General features: G+C 28.8%; 2 protein-coding genes and 1 long non-coding RNA gene across 4 annotated transcripts; 2 read left to right on the forward strand and 1 right to left on the reverse strand.

The window, feature by feature from the left end:
- Window positions 1-5,745: 5,745 nt before the first annotated feature.
- Window positions 5,746-9,972, forward strand: LOC112211489 (uncharacterized). Of its 2 annotated transcripts, XR_002945621.2 has the most exons (5): window positions 5,746-5,851; window positions 5,954-5,965; window positions 8,994-9,005; window positions 9,118-9,228; window positions 9,742-9,972. It is a non-coding gene; the product is annotated as an uncharacterized lncRNA (long non-coding RNA). The 2 variants fall into 2 exon arrangements; XR_010843384.1 differs by lacking the exon at window positions 5,746-5,851 and having other exon boundaries at window positions 5,890-5,965.
- A 5,128-nt stretch (window positions 9,973-15,100) lies between these two features.
- Trs20 (TRAPP subunit 20) lies at window positions 15,101-17,335 on the reverse strand. Its single transcript, XM_014423907.3, has 3 exons — window positions 17,085-17,335; window positions 16,781-17,014; window positions 15,101-15,576 (listed from the first exon to the last, which is right to left on the reverse strand). Exons 1-3 carry the CDS (start codon window positions 17,175-17,177, stop codon window positions 15,481-15,483), a joined length of 423 nt encoding a protein of 140 aa, XP_014279393.1. The 5' UTR covers window positions 17,178-17,335; the 3' UTR covers window positions 15,101-15,480.
- Window position 17,336: 1 nt separating this feature from the next.
- Window positions 17,337-23,747, forward strand: LOC106682837 (ankyrin repeat and SOCS box protein 2). Its single transcript, XM_014423906.2, has 3 exons — window positions 17,337-17,612; window positions 20,166-21,689; window positions 23,184-23,747. The coding sequence occupies exons 1-3, from the start codon at window positions 17,593-17,595 to the stop codon at window positions 23,434-23,436; spliced, it is 1,797 nt and encodes a 598-aa protein (XP_014279392.1). The 5' UTR covers window positions 17,337-17,592; the 3' UTR covers window positions 23,437-23,747.
- Window positions 23,748-24,429: the final 682 nt, after the last annotated feature.

Genomic DNA, 24,429 nt, shown 5'->3' on the forward strand with positions numbered 1-24,429 from the left:
ATTTTTTTTTTTATTTTAGTATGTATGAGATCATTTATCAATATTACCTATTGCCCACAACTGTGTGGCAGATTGTAATATCTATCACTAAATAAATCTATCAATTAAAAAAAAAAAAACCATACTAGGCAGATCTTCCAGCACACAGTGTTGCCAGAGCACTCAGTGTTGCCAGCCCCCAACAAACTCTTGTTTGAGATTGTATATTTTAAAATCAATCCATTCGTTGTGAACACATTATTTCAGCAGTTTATTTTTAATTTAATTATTATTAAATTATTAAAGAAAACATTATATATATGGGCAGTTAAATTAAAAAAATTGTGATAAACATTATAGAACAAAGGTTAAATTTATAGGTTATGTAGAGCCATTCCTTTATCTTTATCATCTACGGCCTACTTAACTGATATTTATGTTTCTTTTCATTTTTTCCAATCATTATTGTGTTCATCTTTATTATTAAAATAGAGCGAATCGAATGTAATTGTCAAAAGACCAAAACAAGCGTGTGAATACCGATGTTTGTTGCTTCCTTGGTTTACCAAGCATTGACGATTTGTACCAAGTGACAAGTGTGTAGATCCAGCAATAGATACTAGAATTCATATATATGTCTTATGGACCAAAATGTTATGGCGGGTAGGGATTCGAAAGGAACCTTTACTAGCCCAACTGTGAAAAGAAAAGAATAGTCGAATTTTGTTATTTTTGTATTTTTAAATAAGTAGACATAATAAGAAGGAACACAAAATATACAGCTAGAAACAAAAGGAAAGCTTAACACTATTATAAAATTAAATTAATTGAACAAAAGATAAAAAGAAGTCTTATTTCACCGGTGATTGGTGGGGCCCCGGTTGTGGTTGTTCTGAGTGGATATTCTAGTGGAAGTAGATCGACAAAAGGGACGTACGTCCGCCCGCCTTGTCCTCTTGGAGGATGAGTTGAAGAAGTCCGCCCGCCGTGGCTAAGATGATTTAGCTGGCGAAGATGGCCAGAATGTTGGTAACTACGAGTGCGTAGTGAGTAGATAAAGGACACGATATGTGTGTGCAGTGAGACGTTAAGAAGTTGTCTGTCTATTTTTTAGTTTAAAAAACAATAGAGAGTAGTTGTTTTGTTTTTTGACTTAATAAAAATCACATGTTCCAACTATCGATTTGTGGACCATATGTTGGCCGCAACATACCGTATGGTTCCTGAGATATATTTTATCAAAAATGTTATCCGAACAAGGAAGTAACATTTCATGAATTTATTTCGTCAAATATCATAAAAACTACTACTGATATGATGATTTTTTTTATTTTTATTTTTAAATCCTTTTTATTTATATATAATTACAATTACAAATATATAATGTAATACATAGTATATATACAGATTACATAATGACTTTGTTTGCCTGATATGATGATAAACCTAATAACCTACTTTATATTACATTAAACTGGCTTTAATTTGAGTGCTAATAGACATCTGTACGTCGAATAGTTTTTGAGATATATATTTATTAAAATGAATTCGCTAACTACTGATTATTCAGTACATTTTTTATAAAATGTTGCTTTTAAAAAAAACTACATCTCGGCACCTATTGAACGTAAATATCTCTATTAGGGCTCATATTTTAGTTTTTTTTTTTTTTTTTTTTTTTTTTTCTTATCTCCTAAATTTTATTTATTTCAACATTTACAATATATACTACTTAAAACTAAGATATATATACAAATATTTACATTTTTATCTTCTTTTGCCTTGTGGCATTATAAGATGAACAAAACATGGTCCGCTGAAGGCGGTTTATACATTTTGTGGCTCTATAGCCAGGGGCTAACAAAGAATGGGGAGGGGCCATTCCGGCTGGATATTTTAGCTTTTTTTTTTTTTTTTTTTCTTACCTCCTAAGATTTTATTTATTTTAACAATTACAATACATAGTACTTAAAACTAAGAAATATATATACAATTATTTACAATATATCTTCTTTTGCCTTGTGGCATTATAAGATGTGGAGGATATTTTAGCATATTTACTCTACAGGTTTTCTAGTGTTGTTGGTAGTTTTAAAGATATAGAGCTCCAAATGAAAAATTATTATTTTTTTAAACGTTTTGAAACAGCCGCTTTTTTTTTATCTCCCTACGTATTCTTGGCAGACTCATCAATTTGGACTAGTAATTGTACATAGTTTTCAATAAAGTAATCAAAAATTGAGGTGAAATAACTGCCTTTTTTTTCCCCTAGCTCTTGTACTATGACAGTTTCCCCCTGTTCTTCATAGGTAGCGCAGCTACTAGTTGGTACTTGTACCAATAGATGTCGCTCCCTTGGCTATTATTCACAGTAAAATTATGTCCCACTACAAAACCCAAAATTACAGGCTATTGGACTGAAAACTACCACTTCTACAAAGATAAAAACCATTTGTTGTTTAGATTTGAGGGCAAAAAACTACTAGCTGTTATCATTGCCCTTATAAAAAAAAAATAAATATTTGTCCAGACATCAAATCACTTTTTACCACAGAACTATTATGATACAAATTTTATTAATTAATTAATTATTGAAATTAAAATCTATACCACTACAGCCCATAGGGGGTCAGGAGTTCAGTACTTTGTAAGGAAGTACTGTTTCTAGACCAACAGTTGTGCAAGGATGTGATTTGGTCAGAATTACACTCGACCACCAGATTTTTTACCCAATTAAGGGTACCCAATAATTAATCAATGATAGTGATATAGAATAATAATTTATACTAAACATAAATATATTATGTAAATATAAATAATAAACAATGACACTACACTTCATAATATAGAAGTCAGAGTTATGTCTGAGTAAACAATCCGATAGTTTTAATGAACCTAATGGTGTTACTAATGTTTTCCTCACTGTCGCACAAGGCCCTGGAGAGCTATCAGGAACACAGCAACTTCCCATAATCTCTCTGTACTGTGGACACTCCTCAAAAATGTGAAAAACAGGCAGAATCATTTTACAGCATTCACACTGAGGTCGATCTTTTCTTGTTATGAGATGTTCATAGGCCAACCTGCAGTGTCCAATTCTGAGGCACGCAATAACCATCTCTGTTTTTCTGGAGGATGAAGCCCAGCAACTCACTGTTGGCTTTATGGTTGTAAACTTATTGTTTTCTACTGACCAATTCTGTTGCCAGTCGTTTAATACTTTATTCTATATTGGTCGAAGCAAATCTGAACAGGGAATGTAACTGAGTATTAAAAAACATGTTATTACCACTCTCTAGCATACCCGTTATGTTTATTGTTTAGCACTCATTCAGTTCTTTGTAAATATTGTTAATTTGAAAAAAGTAGTGAAAGTGTAACAATTTATTATTATTTAATACTACAGTATCAATGTCCAGAAAATTTAAATAATTAAAGGCTCTGTTCCATTAGAGATATCTGTAGTGCAAGTAATATGATAACAGTGAAAAAACATGATAGTGCTTGTCTAGATGCTAATAATAAACCCAACTTCACCAATATTACAACTTTATGAATGAATGATACAAATTGATGATTTGATTGATGATTAAATAAAGAAAACAACTATTATCATAGACAAATGGCAAATAGAAAACGTATAAGTTTATAAGTTATACATAAGGTTGATGTAGGTTGTGACAGTTCACTGCCAATGGGCGGTGGGAGTTAGCTGTCAGGCATAAGCAGATAGCTGACAATAGTACCAACTACTAAGTAAATCCTGATAGAACAACAGTACTGTCATGACAGTATATGTCATAGTATATAGTCTTGGGATTTATTCTCCTCATTATTCTAGCACAAAATAAATGTTTTGCACAATGACATATTTTCTTTATTTATTCTAGAGAAAATTTAAAATAAAATTCAATAGGACAGATTTTATTAGCCTAGCCTAATAACAGTAGTCAGGAACTGAAAATAACTATTTTCTAACTAATTTATATTTTATTACACTTTTATGACAGTCAGATATAATAAAACCTATCCTTTCAAATTTTATTACACTTTAACTTTTATTTTCTAGAAATAAAAATATATTTTTCCATTGTTTTCCAAACAGTTTTCTTTTATATTTTTATAGTTTTAATCTTAGAATAGAAATTTCTAGTATTTCCCCTGAAATAATTTTAGGGCAATGATTATTTATTGTTAACTTAAATCTAGTCAATGAAGTAGAACATAAGTTGTTGGAAGAAATTGTACCAACCACCAATGAACCGTAATAAAGACTCAACTATCAAGTATTTTATGAAAACTATTTTAATGTTTAAATTTAAGTTTAGATTTCGTCTATTAAATTTTAAATTGTTTTTAATAATGACCCTTTCATTGCATCCCAAACTATCCAATCCCATATCACAACCCTTGAAGAATGGTGCCGAAATTGGAGGATAAAAATAAATCCGAACAAATCCGCTTTACTCTTCATCTTAAACCTACCAACTGTCCTATAGTATAATGTAATGATGTTACTCTTATACCTGTAGAATAGATCTGTTATCTATGGACTAAATCTGGACAAACGACCTACTTAGAATCCTCACACAAGACTGAAAAGACAGGAAACTGCTCATCAATTCTGACTTTTACAGTACTTACTAGATAACAGTCTAAGCTTCCAATCCATTACAAAAGACTGATCTATAATGACTATAATAAGGCCTATCTGGACATACGGAGTTGAGCTTTGGGGTTCCACTAAACCTTCAAATTCCTCTCATATCCCATCCTTACAATTCAAAATTCTTCATAAAATCCTCAATGCTCCTTACTTTGTCACAAATAAAATCATCCATAAAGATATTAATGTTCCATATGTAACCGATCTAGCCTGAACCAGATATCAATTCTTCCATTATAGACCCCCAAACCCACTAGTTTCTAACCTTGCTTTCTCTTCCATTCTTGACAATCCTCCGAGGCGCCTGAAAAGAATATGGCCACAAGACCTTCTAATGTCAAGACATCATTAAAGTGCTACCAATGGGTAGTTTCTCTACACACCTGTATCATGCCATTATGATCTCACATCAAATTTACTGGATGTATTATTATGTACAGTTGTAAATGTCAATAAAGATAAAATTAAAAAAATTATTTTTAGGAACACAAAATGGCCATTGTAGTCTCAAATAGTGTATTAAAGTGGAACACCAATTATTTTTGAGTAATCTTTTTGCTTTTTTATTTGTTATATGCCCTGTCTGAATGGTAAGTCCTTTTACTGTACGAGTGTTTTTTCAGTTGTATAATAATGCCCTGATGATGCCTTAATGGGCACAAATTTAGCAAGATTAATAAACTAATCAATTTAAGATAACAATGGCCTCTTTGTGTACTTAAACTCATAAATTGTCTCTGCCCATTGGTATTCTGCTTTTTCTGACAGATTATTTTTAGTTTTGTTAATATAAGAAATTATTTCTCTTATATAAATAACCTATATAAGAGTTCCTCCTACCAAATATTCTGGATTTTTTAATAATAATTTTTAATTTTACCATTTATGCAATAATATTAAATTATTAAAAACAAAAAGTCAGGTAGGTTTATTATGTGCTGTTCCCATAGTAACCTATTTAATATAATGTTTACATAAATTTCCATAGTAACACTTACATATAAATAAATATGTAGGTTATTAATAAAAAATCATTATCATTTATTAATAAATAACTAACTTATTTTTTTATTTTGTTATTGCTGCATTGGAATAACAGCTGGTAAGTAAACTGCTAACTTATTAAAATATTCTATGAATTGTCTGATGAAACAATAAATTTAACTCTAATAATTATCTTTTCCTGTTTCCTTTCAGATGTGTCAGGTATGTTAAGGCAGTTATAACTTATTATTTTATACCTTTCTTTAATAATTTCATACTTTTATGTTATATACATTTTTTTTTTTTTCATGCTTGCTTAAACAGCTGGACTCGAGGGTGAGTTTATTCTTACAAGAATTTTATTTTTTTAGTATTTAAATCAACAATTAAATTATTTGAAATGATTAAATAAGCAGTTATTTAAAAAAAAATTTTGCCCATAAAAAAATATATCAATGGAAGATTAGTAGTTGACCATATAAATCCAAGAGTGCAAGAGGAGAAAAAAGTCAGTTATTTTAAATATAGCTCAGGAAGAATGAGACGTACATTTGTCATGATAGCACTCAGATTAAAGCTAGTTTAATGTGCTATCAAGTAATTTATAATGTTTATCTTTTTAGGGGTTGTAGTTTTTATATTTGCTTATGAATATAAATTTTACATATGAAATTTTGTCTGAAAACCCAGAAATCAATTTATTTTTAAAAATGTCATGAAAACTATTACTCCTATAAAGATAAACATCGTAAGCTACTTGATAGCACATTAAACTAGGTTTAGTTTGATTGCTAATAAACATCTGTACGTCCAATGGTCCCTGAGATATTGATTTCGCGCTGTAAATTTACTAAATATTGATTATTCAGCACATTTTTTATGAAATGTTGCTTTTAAAAAAAACATATCTTGGGAACTATTGAATTCATATTTTAGAAAATTAAATCTACTTTAAATGATGTTGTATTAGGTTTTCTAGTAATGTTGATAGTTTTAAAGATGCGGAGCTCCAAACGGAAATATAATAATTTTTTTTAGTTTTGAAACAGCCCCCATTTTCCATTCCCCCGAACTATACTTGGCAGACTCATTAATTTGGAATAATAATTATGCATACTTTTCATTAAATTAATAAAAGATTGGGGTGAAATACCTTACTTTATAATGAACTGTGTGCAATAGACTGTAGGAATTTAGTCGAGATGGTGATCAATAAAAGTACAAAATAGTAAAAAAAAAAAAATTATTAGTAACCAATGTTTTGCCCCTTTTTTATTATTTCGTAGGTTTTTTTTTAACCGTCACCTTGACTATCTTCCTTAAAAGAAATATTAAGACTTAGTCTTAAGAGACTCCTATACGGTCAATCAAAATGACAATCTTGTGTAATGTTACGACTGATAGATTACTGAAAAAATTTTTAAATTTTTATTATTCGATATTTGAAGGAGAGGAAAGGCTGGGAGTACTTCGTTCATATTGTGCGTTTCACTTCTTCTTTTTTTCATGGCTTCCAATATATCAATTTTTCTTAAATATCAAAATAATGGCCAAACAAGTTTTCTTTTTATTAAAAATCAAAAGAGACATTACACAAGAACCTTACTGTTCAATATCTCATTTACAAGTTAGCGTCATTCTGACTGATAGTGAAAGGGTCTTTGTGATCAAAGTCAGTTACTTCAGTCTGGCATTTAAATTATGACTATTATTTCGACTGACTTATAGAATAAATATTATTAAGGGTGCCACATGTGTCAATAATATTGTTTCAATATTATGTGAGTTGCCATCTTGCTTTCTCTGAAGAAGTACTTTGTCAAAACACTTCATTCCCATGTTTTTTCTATCAATATACCAGTTCAGCAGTGTAAAATCTCAAAAATGTTTATTTTGAGATATGCATGTAATCTTAGCAATAAGGGTAAGATCAATACAGTTCAAAACTGTAATATCTTGAAATAATATGTATTATATTATGTAATATGGATTTATAACAGATGTTCTACTATTATTATATTTTACTGTATAGATCTTACCCTTATTGCTAAGATAACATGCATATCTCAAAGTAACCATTTTTGAGATGTCACGCTGTTGAACTGCGACAGTGCAATGTGCCATTTCAAATTAATTAAAATCCAAAATATTAGCTATAGGTATCAGCTGAATGATATTCAGAAAGCAGAAAATTATACTACAGAGTGTAAAAAAACTAATAACTTGATTTCTTTATTGATACAAATAAAGAAATTTGATTAGATGAAATTTTTTTCGTCATTTGATATTCCTCTTTTAAATTATTTACTTTCATTGCATTTAAATAAGGACATTTCTAATGTATCTGACTAATATCATTTAATTATGATGTTTTCAATATCAAATATCTGTTAGCACTTTGTATTAAAATATATATTGTACTATAATAATTGTTCCTAAATAAAAAATAACATCCCGATCAAAATATCTTTCTATTTTATTGTAACAATGAACTACAGCTGCTTATAAGTCAATCCACTGATGAAAATTGCCAACTACCAATTAGTTATTAATTGTAGGAAGATAGTCCAGTTGATGGTCAATAAAAATATAAAATAGTAATAAAAAAATAATGTTATCCAACATTTCGCTCCGCTTTGCAGTGCTTTGTCAGGGCTAAATGGAAACAAGTTACTAACACTGTAAGATGTGACAAGAAAATTAAAATAAACACAAAAGGAGGGTAAAAAATTATATAAAAATATTTTTGAAAAAAAAAAAGATTCAAATTAAGTTGATAAAATATAAATATAAATGAATAGGAAACTAATTAATAATAAGTGCTGACATGTGTGATAAGAATTGTAAATATAGAACTAAAGTAATAAATAGCAGAACTATACTTATTTGTATAGAACCATATTTATATTTGCTTAACTTAGTTTCTTTTTTTTCAAAAATATTTAAAATTATTTTTACTCTTTTTGTTGATGTATTCTAGCTAATCAATTAGGTTAATTAATATCAGATTAATTAATTTTGTTACAAGCTTGTAGATGTATATTTCTATGTTCTTTGTTCATGTTCATTAGTTGTCATATTTGAATATACAACTGATGTAATATTGCTCAGTATACACCTAATACGTGCAACAGTATTGACACTCCTTTAATACATTATGAAAAGTTTGAGCACTCCTGTTCTCAGAAAATAATTTATTGTAAAAAAAATGCATTAAAAAAAATTATCATAAAAATGTTTTATTTATTGAAAAACTTCTATTGTAAATATATTTAGCTATATAAATTATATCTATATTTTATTTCAATTCAACAAGCTACTAATTTTTTTTTTTTTTTTCTGTTTCATGCCCTAAAAAATACAGAACTGTGCGGCAGTGAGTATTGCTTATAAATCAATTCGAAATTCATATTTTCAATTAGAAATAAAAAATAAGTTTTTTAAATTTTAAAAAATATATATTTTAAACATATCTTTTTGTTTTACAGTTTAATGTTGGAAAAAAATTTGTCGGCTACTCTTCATGGCTCAGAGATGGAGATGTGAGAAATCGAAGAGACTATTACTACTACAAGAAACCGATGCTCCAAAATAGATTTGTAAATTAAATGATTTTATTTAGTAATTAATATTATAACTGTAACTCTTATACCCTCCATAAATTTTAAAATTTAGGTATTTAGAAATATATTTAATGTTGAAAACGAAAATCTATACTGCTGATCAAACTTCAAAGAATTTACTGAAAGATTATTGATTGACCGTGTGTATAGATGAATGGAATATGGTCCGGGTGCGGTAAAAAAAAAACTTAAATAGTAGATAATTATACTACTTTATTGAGCTAACGTGGGGCGAAATGTTGGCTCTATAAAATAGTATAATTATCTACTATTTGAGTTGTTTTTTTTACCGCACCCGGACTATATTCCATTCTTCAAAGAATTTATTTAGTGTAAAAAGTAAACATCTTACTTATTTCTCATCTTCATGTGATATAGAAAGTTTTGTTCAATTAGAGAATTAGTTTTTTATAGTAAGTAATTTAATTAGAATCATTTGAAGCTATGACAATGTTAATGACATATTTTTTTTTGCTTTTTTTTTTTTAGGGAGTCTTCAGGGATAGTCAAGCTCCATACGACAGAAAGTACTGATAAATCTTCAAATTCAAACTTCTGCCAAAACTGACCTGTTCTCGTTGAAGAATTTAAATTTATTTTACTCTTAAATTTTCTCCAAGTTTTACAGATGATGAAAGACAAAAAAATTGTAATATTGTATTTATCTATGTACTTATGTAATTAGCTTATATTATATACAATAAAATTACATTAATTTTTGCTGGAAATATTTTTAATACCTAAATCCATTGATAGAAATATATTTGTTTCAGTTACTGATACATAATCTTATAATAGTGGGATGAATTAATGATATAAACTAAGAAAGTTACAATTCCAAAAATTGGAAATGCTTTGTATGTAACAATAAACTATTGCAATGTGATTCATTTTCTATATATTCTCCTGAATAAAATTTTAATAATATTTCAACACTTATAGAATTGTTTATGTAAATAGATGTAGTACTATTTAAATATTGTGTATTTATGAGTAAATTCAATATATTTTTGATTTTGTTTAGCTTTAAAATATTAAAATATAATTTTATTCCTTGCCAACAAAAATAATACAATTTACTGGCTCTAACTTATGACTATATTTTTTTGTTTGTTTTCTGGCCACTTATTTGTTTATTCACTTTTATTTATAAAAAAAAAAAAACTAACTGACCACACAAGATTTTTTGTTTAATGAGGTAATAATAGTTAACCATAGATTGATACGAGAAGATAGTCGTGGTTGTGGTAAGTATAGATACACAATGTTCAACTAAATAAAGATATGAACATAATAAAAGGTGAGGAAGAAAATATAAATGATGAGTAATAGAATTAACATCATAAGATATGTAAGTAATGTCTAAAAATAATGAAAACAATTTATAATGATGATAAGATAGTTGACCGTAAATAATATATATGATGAGAAGATGGTGAGTTGATGCGGTCAGTAAAAAACACAAACAAGTTGAGAGAACTTATTTAATAGTACCAACATTTCGGCCAGAGTTTCAAATCTACAAGATAACAACCAATGAATACAAAAAAATAAACAGAATGATACAAGTAAATAATTATACAGAATGAAAATTAGTAAAAATAAAGTGATGAAAGAAGTGGAAATTAAAACGTTTAATTAAATATGTAAGTAGAATAACATAATCAAAGAAATAAAATTTTAAAATTATATAATGCAAAGAAACATAGAAATATAAATATGTTAATTTAATAATAATTAAAAAATTAAAATTATGGAAAGAAAAAAAAAAAGAAATAAAAGAAAATATATGTAACTGATGAAATATGTAAGTATAATACTAGAATAAAGAAACAAAAAGGTTGAGTTAGGCAAAAAAGTGAATTTTTTTTTGTAACCTCCTTTATTATTAAATTTATACAGTACATACATACACATACATAATAGAAATGACAAACGTATACTAGCATACTACTGTCTTGAATTGCCTTGTGGCTATGTAAGGTTTTTTGCAGGGTCCAATCGAGGTAGCCAAAATCATGCAGGTAATGCCAGTGGATTATTGGATGTTCTGCTGGTTACAGACAAAAGAAGTCAATAGAAACCATGACAATATTAATATGTGGTGAATATATCTGATAATGTGGGTAAAGAGAAATAAGAAAAGAATAGAGAAGGATAAGGGGGTAAAATAAACACAAAAAAAGAGAATAAGACAAAACTTACCTACTAGTAGAATATCGGAAATCTAAGTGAGATCAGTGGTGAGTGTGGTAAAACTCTGAATTAAAACATACGTTACGAAGGTGAAAAAATTACTGGAAGGTAAGAATACATTACAAGTTATTTGGGTGGGTAAAAAAGAAATCGAAGATATGTTAAAAAACTTATTTAAAAGAGGAAAATGTATAAGAGGGTGACAAATATTTAAATGGCCTCATTGAAATATATGCCCATTGCATCATATATATCGTTTTCTTTCAAACATTTCATTATGCAACTTGAAAATATACATAACAACAAATTAAGTAGATAGTAGCAGACACTAATAGAAGGTAATTATGGTTGTTCTGAATTAAGGTTGTTATCTCGTTTTGTTTTTCAGCCCTAATGAAGGCTAGAAATTCAGGTTGAAACAATGGCACAAATAAATAAGTTTTACTCATTTGTGTATCTTTACTCACCGCATCCCCGACCATCTAGTTCTCAAGATTTGTTTTTACAACTTTTGAAAAAAAAAATAAGATAGAGGCAAAAAAAAAAATGGATACATTTTTCTAGACTGTTAATGTATCAAAAAAAATATACCAATAATGAACAAAAAATTCAAGCCCTCTATTAATATAAGTTGGTTTCTCCTACCACCTATTTTTTCCTTATACCTCCTCTACTTTTAGTTATCCTGCTCCTTTTTCAGTATGGACAAGGTGAAAAAATGATCCATGTAACAAGGGACAAAAATTAGATAGTTTACAACAAGATTGTGATAACCAGAAATGAGCTTTTAAGAACAATGCCAAAATCTTGATCAGGATTTAAAGATGTTTTCCATATAGTTGGATTTCAAAGGTATTATTTTTTAAGAACAATTTTAATCAAGATTAAAAATTGATGGGGACAATGGTAGAAGTGTGGCAATGCACCTGTCTACCAACCCAAAGGTTGTGAGTTCTACTAAGTTTTTCACTCATAACATCATACGAAACTCACTCACAGCCTCCCTCTGGGCATTTGTGAGGACCGTCAGCCAATGGGTGGCACTCACAAAAAATAGGCAGGGGAGTGATGAACTATGAAAAAACCACGTCAAGAAATGTGTGATGCATTTCCCTAGTACATCATGTGGACCTCCATGGTATGTCGTGCCAATAATAATAATTAACAATTGATACAACACTATACTGTTCTGAAAAGTTAAGGGGTCTTAACACCAATTTTTTTTCTAAATACATATTTGCTGTTTCCAAATATATTTTTAAAAATAGATCTTCTTTATGACATTAAAAAGCATAAGATAAATCTGATTTAGACAACCACCATTTTGTTGATAATATTACCAGAAAGGATTTGAACTTAATAATTGGATGTAGGGCTTTTATTGTTCTCATAGTATAGGTTCAAGGTGAACTTTAGCTAATAGGACAATCTTCCTCCATTCCTCATGATCTAGCACCTTCGTCGGGGAGCGAAGCTTGTGGGGACAGTCACTAAAGCTTGGTCAGGTCTTGTTTCACATCTCTCATCCAGCTTGTCCTGGAACACACTCTTCTCTTACTTTGAATCTCATCTCGATAACCATTCTATATGGCAGTCAACGTGGTTGTGTTAGATCTGACTCCAATTGATAATGTGAGATTCTCTATACCACAAGACCTCCACAATACATCCTCCAATAGGTTAGGTAACTGCTAAGGAGGTGACTAGACATGATCAGTCTTATGGGTGCTAGTCTAGCCCAAAGTCCTCAAAGGATGGAAAGTTCACTCTGTAGGGTACTAGTCTCCTATCGCAAAGGAGGAATGTAAGTCTCGACTGGATACTAGCCGGTAGTGAAGAGGAAATGATCATTAGGAACAAACATATGAAATGAGACACATCATAATATAAATAAAAAAAGGGAAGAACATACTGAGTGTGCTTATTTGCTTGTGTCCTAGGAAAGTATTATTTTACCTGTAGCTCTGGGGTATATTAGCCTCATCAAGAAAATATGGTCTATAGTAGATCTATTTGGTCTAAAATCATACTGGTATTTACCAAAGATATCCTTGGATCAAAACTGGACTTTTTAATTCAGCGGAATGGTAAAGACTTCACATTATGATCTTAGCAAAGATTAGCCACCATAATTATTGCAGTTCCTTTTTTAAAAATGGGATGTAATACAGCAACAGTTTATTTTCTAGACATCTGTTCTGTAATTTAGATCTCAAGAACTAAATTGTAAATCTCTTTTAATGTGGTGTCGTGTTATTTTGCACATATAAAATGGTATGTTCTTGGATAGATTACAATTTTACGAAGCTTTGAACTTTGTTTAAGTTGGCAGAAGCAGGTTTTCTGCCAGTTTTTGAAGGAGTATAGACCTTAAGTTTCCACAAACATGGCAAAAAAAATATCAAAAATCTTTTTGATCTGAAATATGTATTAAGATTATTTAAAGAATACTGTTTTGAATTGAGTTTTTACGTGTATAAATTAGTTTAAAGGTGTAAGAAAGTTTTTCTTAATCACTTGTAAAGGCAATATGTTCTCTACCTAAAAGGAAGATAGTCCGGCTGCGGTAAAATAAAAAACTATCCAATGTGAACCAACCTTTGGCCAAACGTTGCAGGGCTAAAAAAGATAGAAACACTTAAATAAGGTAACAAGGAAACAAACTTTGTTCAATTACTATTTGAGTTTTTTTTCTTTGACTACCATCTTCTTTATATTATTATACGGTCAATTAACGATGTTCCAGTTCTCTATATATATTTCGAACTTTTCCAGGAATAATAAAAAACAACAAAATTAAATTACAGCTCAATCACTTTTGTGTAGGATAAAGTCTGGAATATGAATTTTTGTTTGTTTCATTCATGATGAAATCGCTAAGTTAAAATGATTAAATGACTTTGTTGTGTTATTTTTCAATCAAATAAAAAATACTTGAAATCAGAAATTACTTCTTCTTTATAAAAAGAAAAATTTTTTTTTAATATTACAGAAATAATAATTTTACTTTTTATGATAATAAATTTTTTGAAGTTTAATCTTTTTAATATTTTAGAATTGAAAATATTGAGCCAATGTGTTTCACTTGAAACCCGACGATATATATACAGAAGAAACATATAATATAAAAAATAACACCACATTTCTCTATACTTCTTCAACATTTCTGCGTCTATACTACCAAAGCCGAGACTTCTATTATTCTCCAGGGTAGCTATTACATCAAGAAAATCTTCGTAACCAGGAGGGTTCACCATATTATTAATGTTTGGAAATAATCTTGCCCTCCTATCATCTCATAGATGAGAAAGTGTCATAAAAATAAATGAATAACAACTTGAAGATTAAAATAAATTTTAGATATGTAGTGCAATGAGTTTTATTTTTCTTGAAAAACTGAAAGGATTTGGCATCCATAAAATTGAACCATTATAAGAATATTAAATAAATCATCCTGCAGAGATATCAGGAAAAATAAAATATATTTTTCATTTTTGTATTAATGCCTTCATTCACATAAATTAACGCTAAATATCTGGGAAAAAATAAGTATAAGGGATGTCTAAATATATTATATTATTGTGATCCAGATTAATTTTTTTTTTAAATTAAAAAGAGCATAATATTTTTTATAGGTTAGCGAAACATGAGGTGAAAAAAATACTTTATTTTTGTATATAAATATTATAATTTTACCTGAATTGTTACACTAACTCTAACGAAATATTGCCAATTACATTTCCCAATACTTTACAAATATGTTTTGATTATCAAAGGGAAAAAAAATTAAACAAATATTACCTTTAAAAAAATACACAAACATAACCTATAAAAAAAATCAAGTATTGTATAAATTATAATCATACAAAATTATATTGCTTCATAAATTAATAAAAAAAAAAATTATAAATGAGTGAATAAGAATAACAAGTCATACATATCACAGATAATATGAATAAAATAATATATTTACAAGGACTTAACAAACATAAACAAAATATTTTGTAAAATTAATTAATACTAGCAAAAAGTTTATTGTAAATATTTTTTCCCATAAAATTGCACCTTCCTATCAAAAGAGGGACATCTGATTTGGGAGTTCATTTGGTAGAATGGGTTCATCAGGTACTGAAAAAAAAAAAAGAATATATAAATATTAAAACAGAAAATTCTTACATAATAAAATTAACTGAAAGATTTAATTGCAAAAAATACATTCTCCACTTCAACAAATTTTATAGTTAACTTGAAAAACCTCTAATTAATATGAAACCTGATTTTTAAACTTAAATTTTATTATTTTTTTAATTGTAATGTAGTAAAAAAATAAAACATTACTGAATCTAAATCTGACTTTGACTTCCATCAAAACAGCCCTGCAATGTGGGGCGAAACATTGGCTCAAATAAAAATAGTACAAATGATTACTATTTGAGTTTTATTTGACCGCACCCGGACCATATTCCATTTATTTTAACAATATTTATGTATCTATATTGTTAGTTATTTTCTGATCTTTCTATAATACCTTTTATTCATTATAGTTGTCTTGTTTTTTTATCTAAGCCCTGATGGAGGCTTAAAATTCTGGCCAAAACATTGGCACTAATAAGTTCTAACTTGTATTCTTTACTGACCTTACCCCAACCATCTTCTTTTCATTTATTTTAATGATAATTTTTGTGTGATCTGCAAAACACTTTTGGGCTAATCATCATTGAATTTACTATTTTACCATATTAAAACCCTAAACATACCATTTTTTTTTCCCATGTGGGTGGTATTAGTTTAATCCATACAGCCAAAAATTAATATAGTTATTTAACTATATTCTCTTTGCTACTACTATTATTTATTAAGTTAAATATATGTGATTTACTAATATTCTATACCTTAACTATTTCTGTTATACATACATTTTCGTTTATGCATTTAACATATTTTTGCATAGTCTGTTACTTTGAATATACTATCATAAATAATATTTTGATTTGTATCTAAATCTTTGAACAACATTTCTTGTTGTTTTTTGAATGCTGGATATTCAATTATAATACATTTAAGGGTTTCATAACCATTAAGTTTCAGTTACGTTTATTTAGTGCAAGGAGTACAAATTTCATGATTTGTTCTGAATCTAATATAAGTTTTTATTATGTCTTTTCGTATGATTGCTTGTGAGAACCACAGTTTTCGACTGGTATGAGGAAATATATTTTTAGAGGACTGTCCGGTGGTGTTCTCCTGATATTGCATTATGTATAATTAGTTACATAGCATACTGATAAGGTAAAAAAAAAAACTTCAAATCATTATCTTCATGAATACTCACCTTAATAAACATTTCGTACACTTCCATAAAGAAATTCTTGATGCCGTCTTCATTTTTTGCATCATGGACCATAATAAACCTCATTCTACTAGCAGTCACAAAAGCGGATACGAACCATTGATTGAACTTGTCGACAGTTTTCAAATAGAGATTATTAGTCTTCCAAATATGTTCATCGACCAAATCTAAAGCAGCATGGGCTATAAACTGATTCAGATGTCTGTGTTCTTCTTTCTGCATTAGTAATAAAGGTTATTGACTTTTTAAAAAAAAAATACATAACAGTTTAGTTTGGAATACTTACTTTAATATCTTTATTTATGGGTAAGAGTTCATATTCATATATTGGGTTATCTTTGTGGCCCACAATAACAAAATAATATGTGCCTGCAGCCATTGTTTAATGTTTTTATTTTTTCAAAAAGTAATAGTATATTTATCTAAAACCACGAATAGAATACATTTGAGATAAATTAAGCTAAATAATTATATAAGATTGGTTAGCTAAGAAACGAATGCTAGGTAGTGTAACCTTCTACTGATACCTTCCTGCCAGGTGTTCTGTTTGTACATTACCCCTTCAATTTTTGTTTACTAGTTCTGATGGTCAGAATTTCTCTCAGTGAAATTCTCTGATTAAAGAGATGTCAGCTTGTTTATCATTCATTTATTCTGACAGTATTTAAATTAAGTCAGTTATTAAAATTTTTCTTTTTCATTTATAAATATTTTGATAACTCATTCTCATTTTCCTTTGGAGGACTATTGAGAAAATTTGATAATTCTTTGATTATCCATTTCTCTGTAAAAATATGGCACAAGAAGAAGAAAGGTAAATTAGTATAAACTTCTCTTGGTATTGTTTTTTGTTTTAAACATATTTTATTTAGATTGTTAAATAAATTTAGTGATTAATTTTAATTTATTTGTATTTTCATCTTTATTCTATTATAAGTAAACTATGACATTCAGAATCCTTTAATGTTCTTTTATCACTGCATTGAATTTGATGAAGTTAACTAATGTAAATCTTAATAACCTAAAGATTTTAATTTTTTTTTTTAAAACGTAAACAATAAGAAAATACTTTAATACTTTGATATTGATGTGTTACAAATTATTGCTGTTCCATATTATATTTTTTGTTTAATTTCTAAAGTTATTTGTTTTTATCTTTGTTATATTTGTATTTCTCGTGCTTTTTTTTTACATCATTTATTCATTTGTGGGCTCTAATGCATAGTCAAAAACAATGAAAAGACTGTAGGCCAACAAGTAATTCAAATGTTAAATTTTATTTTCCATACACGTCTATCTTTTATAAGGTTATTTAAGTAAAAAAATCTTTAAAAATAATACTCCTGTTTTATCACTATAAGTATTCTGTTTGATAACAGTACAAAAGAGTAAATCAATTTGACGAGTAGGCATGTACTTCTTTATGTTATATTGTTCTGGGTTTGACTTATGCTTTAATTTGGTCACAGTTGTCGATTTTTGTTCTCTCCAAAGTGATAAACTAACTCCTTATGAAAACATATTTTTTTCCAGTTGTTGTTGGAGATAAATTTGAAAAATTCAGAAAATATTTTTTTTAATGGTGTCAAGTTATAATCATCCCGTGATGATAACACTGATAGCCTCCACTATTGAGGCCTTGCTTGTTGTTGACAAATGACCACAGCATGTTTATATAAATATCATAGTCAATTTACACTATTATACTTTATCACAAAGTATGGATTGTTGTGATTAAAAGTTTTAATTTAATGTGAAGAATTGACAAAATATGGTAATTTTGGACTGAAATTATTGTCACCTGGTCAGAATTGCCTGCATAGCATAAAGTTTTTTTAAAATTGATGCGGTTCTAAATTTGTATTTAACATTGTCCTTGAGGATGGCTGAAACGTTGGACTTATAAAGAAATATAAGTTGTTTTGAGACTTAAATAGGATAAAAGATTATATATAAAATGATTTTTCAGTTGTTGAAGACTTTTTGAGCTATGCCGTTCACATACAAACACAGACCATTTTACAAGAATTTAATATTTCGACTCAGAGGACCTCAAAACATGTATTTTAATTGATAACTCCAATTATAATAAAAATAAAAATTCAAAATTTATCAAGATTTTATTATCAGTCCATGTGAACAAGATATAGCTCAGAAATGAAAAGTTATTAAGTTAAAAGGTAAACATATACCTGGGATGTGATAGCAGTTCTTTTGCTGAAATCAACTTACTACAAAATGTTACTTTATATCATCAATTATACTTTTTTTTTCTATTTTTCTGGAAAACAGCTCTAATAATTTTGATTCAGCTCCTTGTAGAAATTTACAATGAAATGGTAATTATTATCAAGTAAGTTTTATCCTCTTTGAAATGGTCTGATACGGCTTAAATTCCTATTTTTTTTTAAACTTTCCTCTATGGTGCCTATAATTTTTATTATTTGAAACAATTAGCCATTTATATATTTTTTTTAGGTGTAGTAAGAATGTAAGACATGGAAAAAATTCATAATTAACTATCGGAGAAAATAAATAAATGAAAGGAGGACTGCCTTCTTTTTATTTATTTTCCCACTTTGCAGGGCTTCATCTGGGCTAAAAAAGATACAAACTAAAATAATGAAATAAAGTTAGAGAATAGACAACATAAAATAAAAGTAAACTAAAGTATATATAAAAATGATTAAAAATATAAGAAAATTATATCAAAATGAACAAAGTAAATTAAAGAAAGTCACCATTATTATATATTTCTTGAATAGTTAAATGAATGTAAAATCTAACTATTCTCATAAGAGCAATAGAAATATGAAAATATTTATTTTCCTGTAAGAATGTTGATTGACTGAGGTAATATATAAAACTCAAATAGCAATTAAACTATCTATTGTGGGTCAACATTGCACCCCATTTATCATGGCTTCATGAGGGCTAAATAAGATACAAACTACTAAAATAATGTTACAAAATTAGATAATAGATAAAATGAAATAAAAGTAAACTAAGGTACGGCTATAAATGATTTAGAATATCTGAAAATTACATAAAAAATGAACAAAGGATTAATAATAAAGTTTTTATCTTTCTTTAATCTACTTTGTTCATTTTATATAATTTTCATATATTATAAGTCATTTTTAGCCTTATCTTAGTTTATTTTTATTACATGTTATCTATTCTCTTACCTTGTTGTAGTACTTATTGTAGTTGTTTATATCTTTTTTAGCCCTTATTATTATCAATTATTAAAATAGATAAATATAAAGTAAAATTTCATCTCAAAGTAAAGTGGTATGTATGATTCTTTTTGTTACTTTTGGTTTTTTTGTTTTTGATACTTATATTTTTACAATTTCTTTTTCAGCATTTCTTCTATGGACTTTGACTGGAAAAATCCTTACTCCGCTTCTAAGATAAGTAGAGCTATTCGGTCCGGAAGTTTTGACATGGTGAAGAAATTGATAAGGAAAGGTTGTTCACTTGACATGCCCGACAACAGAGGGTGGACACCTCTTCACGAAGCAGCAGTCAGCAATGACTATGTGGATATAGCTCAACTTCTCTTATCAGCTGGCGCCTATATTGATCATAAAACTGTAGAAGGGGAAACTCCCATCTACATCGCTTGCAAAAACGGATGTGAAATGATTGTCAAAGTGTTAATAGAAGCTGGTTGTAATATTAATGCTCAGAACAATGAATGCCTCACTCCCCTCCACATTGCCTGTTCCCAAAAGAATGCAGCAGTGATACAGTTACTCTTAGAGAACAATGCCGATATAAATGCCAAAGATGAAGAAGAACGCTCTCCGATATACATAGCATTGGAAAATGTAAATACAGGTGCTATTCACATCCTCATTCACGCCGGTGCTGATTTGAAAACTAAGGATTTTTTTAGTAGGACACCTTTGCAGTATGCATGCATGATCGGAAATCTTGAAATCTTCAACATTTTAATAGAACACCTTGGTCATGATAAATCTATTATAGATCAGCAGACGCCTGAAGGCTGGACATTACTCATGGAAGCCTGCCAGTACAAGCATTATCTCATTGCTGAGAAATTAATCGAGTATGGCACTGACACTACTTTAGTCGACAATCGTGGTCTTCTTGCTCTCCACATTGCCGCTCACTGTGAGCGTTACAATCTAATTGAACTTCTTCTTAAGCACACACCCAAAGATGCTATAGAAAAATATTCCACATTTGGAGCCAATATGACACATTATCGCTCTCTCCCTTGTCTAATTATTGACAAAAATGTTTTTGAAGGTTTAGAACTTCTATACGATTCAGGTCTAAGTGAAGCAGTTTTAAAATGCCCTGCAAAGATGGGCGATCGCCTTGTATCACCTATTAGTTTCCTCCTGTTACATGCCAATGCGATCGACAATGAAGAAAAAGTGAAATTTCTGGAATTCCTATTATCTCATGATTTTCTGATTGATCCTGTTTATGAACAAGAGGATGAATCATCTCAAGATGATGAATCGATTGTCGAGATTCTGCTCTATTCTCACAGAATTGTAAGCCCTGTCGAAGCTGCTGTTCAAATGCACCGTCCTTTCCACAATGAATGCTATTGTGAAAAATTCCTCTCTATGATTCTAGCAAAAGGTGCTTCACCTGATAAATGCCTTCCTTGCCTCACTAAATCGACGTCTTCAAGTCAGCTCTATCTCTTTCAAAAAGCTGCACGTTACGGTTTTACTGATGGGCTCGATCTTCTTCTGAGGTATTCTGAATGCACTGAGCCTGATGACGTTATGGAAATGTTCCTGAGGGATATAGCAGAACCTCGTCACCTATGGACTGATCAAGAAGATGTTGTTACCGCATTTCTTCTTAAAAAATGCACTACCAACTTCTTGTCAACAGTATCGTATGTATGATTTAATATTATTAGCTTACTATACTATATTATATTCATTGGGTTCCTTTGAATGTTTTGAAACTATTTAAGCTCCAAATACTGAAAAATTACTTTATTATGCTCCGACTATTTTAAACTTTATTTTAGTTTAATATCACATCACGTTTATGATCATATATCAGCTTCGAGAGCTAAAGTGGTCTAACCCACAAAATGTTGAAAACACTAATATTGACTTTTTATTTATAAAGTGCAATATATTGGTGTCCGGTGCCTTTGCAAATTTAATTTCATTTGTAACTTAAATATTCTGGTTAACAGAAACACTTGTCTTATATAAATTATTCTGTTTTTAGTGAAAATGAAATGATAATATGGTCTAAAGTGTGTTGCGGGTTAGACACTTAATATATGATCATATATAATACGAGTATAATAGACATTGGAATTTTAACAATAGAATATAAGTATTATGAAGAATATAAAACAAATTGTTTGATCTCATGCTGATACCATTCTGTGAGATGGCTGTCAAAGAACTCTTAGACCGCAGTTTCTACTTATACAAAATTATCAAATTTTTTCCCATGAAGGAAATGGGCTATGAATCGAAACAAGTAGTAATCCGATGGTGCGAAGTCTGGACTATACAGTGGATGAGGCAGGAGTTTGAATCCATGAAGTTCTTCAAACTTTTTATTGGTTTGACAGGAAGTGTGAGGACGAGCATTATCTTGTTGGAATAAAACTTCTTTTCGGTTGATCAAAGCAGGATAGCGCTCTGATAACTTCGCATACAATCTTTCCAGTTATTTATTAGTAGAGTTCAGAATCCACAGAGCATTCATCAGGAACAAAGTCGTGATGAATAACACCTTGGAAATTCACAAAAACGCACAGCATGGATTTTTTTTTTTCAAATTTCCCCCTTGTAGCAACCGGAAAAGCAGTTTGACTAAATTTTTCAAACCAACACCTCACAGTGTGCTGGTCAAAGGCATCTTCCCCTTCATATTTAATATTTTCACAAGTTGCTTCAGCGACTGAAATTTTTTTCTACTGGCCTTAAAATAATGAGAATTTCTTAGTACACTGTCATGTTTCTTCTTGAAAAAAAGAACTAAACTGTGGTTTTTTTTAAGAAGTCGAATGGGATTAAACAAGAATTATTAAGTATTGATAAGTATTAAATAGGATTCAAATATTTACAGTCCTTTGAAATCTTGAATTTGATAAAACAGTCATTTTTTTATACAGCCCATTATATTAGAAAGGTATTGTTCTGGTAACTTTGAGAATATTTTACCTCGAAATAGCATTAATTCAACTATTTAAAATTATGAAATGTTTGTTTAACATTCAATGGATCAAATAAATGTTATTTATCTATACAATGCATTACAGTGCTAATTAATAAATCTAATAACTTTATATTTCAAAGAAATTATTTATAAATCATATATAATTCTTTATTATTACTTTATTCACTGACTTTGCTTACAGAATGATCAGGAACTCCCTTACCGAGCCAATTAAGCCAGACGATTGGACAAGATACAATGCAATTCTTCCTATTTATAAACTGGTCATGTCTAACATCCACGTCGTCTCGTTGAAGAGGATGTGCAGGTTTGCTGCAAGAAAGTGCATCCGTGAGCAGGCTCAAGCTTCTTCTCAGCCTTTCCGGAGATACCTATCCAATATTGACTTACCTTCTTCACTATCTAGATACCTTTTGTACGAAGTTGAATTTTAAAGTGTGTATAAAAGAATTGTGTACATTTACTATAATTTTGTCTATAACTATCTTGTATATTGATCATGTTTACATTTAAATCTTTCCTTTCAAATTTTATATTTTGTATTAATATTTTCAAGTCATAATTTGTAAATAAAATAAAAAAAGCTTTGTTTATTATAAAATTATAAATTATTTTATATTATACATATTTATATATTATATGAAAAATATATGAGTAGTTATGGTTGTTAATCAAAATTTTATTGAACAAATTTGGAAAATATTTATTTTGTTTAAACTATTTAAAAATATGTTTTTTGTTTGTTTAATTTATTTGTGTTTTTGTATTATATCAGAATGTTTTTTTTATAAAATTTTATTCTAGATTTGTTATTTATTTATTGTAGTATTTATTTGTATTTTGTAATTCAATAGTGATTTATTAAAATTTTCTTGCAAATTATTTATTAAATTAACCTTTTATACTTTTGTTATAAAATTTATTTAAATTATTATTATTTTTTTGCTATATGTGGAAATGTCTATATTTATTTCCTGAGGCTTTCAGGAAATAAATATTGACTCTCTCAGGTGGGATTCGAACCCATATTTTAAACCAGGCATTCTTTGGACTCAAGAGTCCACACATGTTCTGTCTGACTTGAAGACAGAATTTGTCTCGCCTTTAAGTGTTTAGACATTATGTTATGTAAAAATTTATTAAGTGAGTGAGGCCCAAGACAAACATGTCGGTGTTCTGTAAGAAGGACAAAATCGACTACTTTTATATTTTCTACTGCAAAATTCATTAACACTAATTAATTTAATTATATGAAAAACTATCTGGAATGTTCTAGGATCTCAAAAATATGAACAAAAAAATTGTAGATTTTTCAATCAAAAACCATGTTCCAGATCAAAGTGCAAAATGTTTTCTTCTAGAAAATTAAAGGATTTGCCCATTTTGCATAACACTGATTGTGCGAAAATACAACTATGAACTTCATT

Source organism: Halyomorpha halys, unplaced genomic scaffold (assembly GCF_000696795.3).
Source record: "Halyomorpha halys isolate HHAL.00 unplaced genomic scaffold, Hhal_1.1 Scaffold446.1, whole genome shotgun sequence".
NCBI classification, from domain to species: Eukaryota; Metazoa; Arthropoda; class Insecta; order Hemiptera; family Pentatomidae; genus Halyomorpha; species Halyomorpha halys.

Coding starts and splice junctions, on each gene's coding strand:
- Trs20 (XM_014423907.3), bottom strand. CDS start 17,177: ATGGCTGCAGGCACATATTATTTTGTTATTGTGGGCCACAAAGATAAC. Junction 17,015..17,084: donor CCATAAATAAAGATATTAAA/GTAAGTATTCCA, acceptor TTACTAATGCAG/AAAGAAGAACACAGACATCT. Junction 15,577..16,780: donor TGTACGAAATGTTTATTAAG/GTGAGTATTCAT, acceptor TTTTTTTTTCAG/TACCTGATGAACCCATTCTA.
- LOC106682837 (XM_014423906.2), top strand. CDS start 17,593: ATGGCACAAGAAGAAGAAAG. Junction 17,613..20,165: donor ATGGCACAAGAAGAAGAAAG/GTAAATTAGTAT, acceptor TTTCTTTTTCAG/CATTTCTTCTATGGACTTTG. Junction 21,690..23,183: donor AACTTCTTGTCAACAGTATC/GTATGTATGATT, acceptor CTTTGCTTACAG/AATGATCAGGAACTCCCTTA.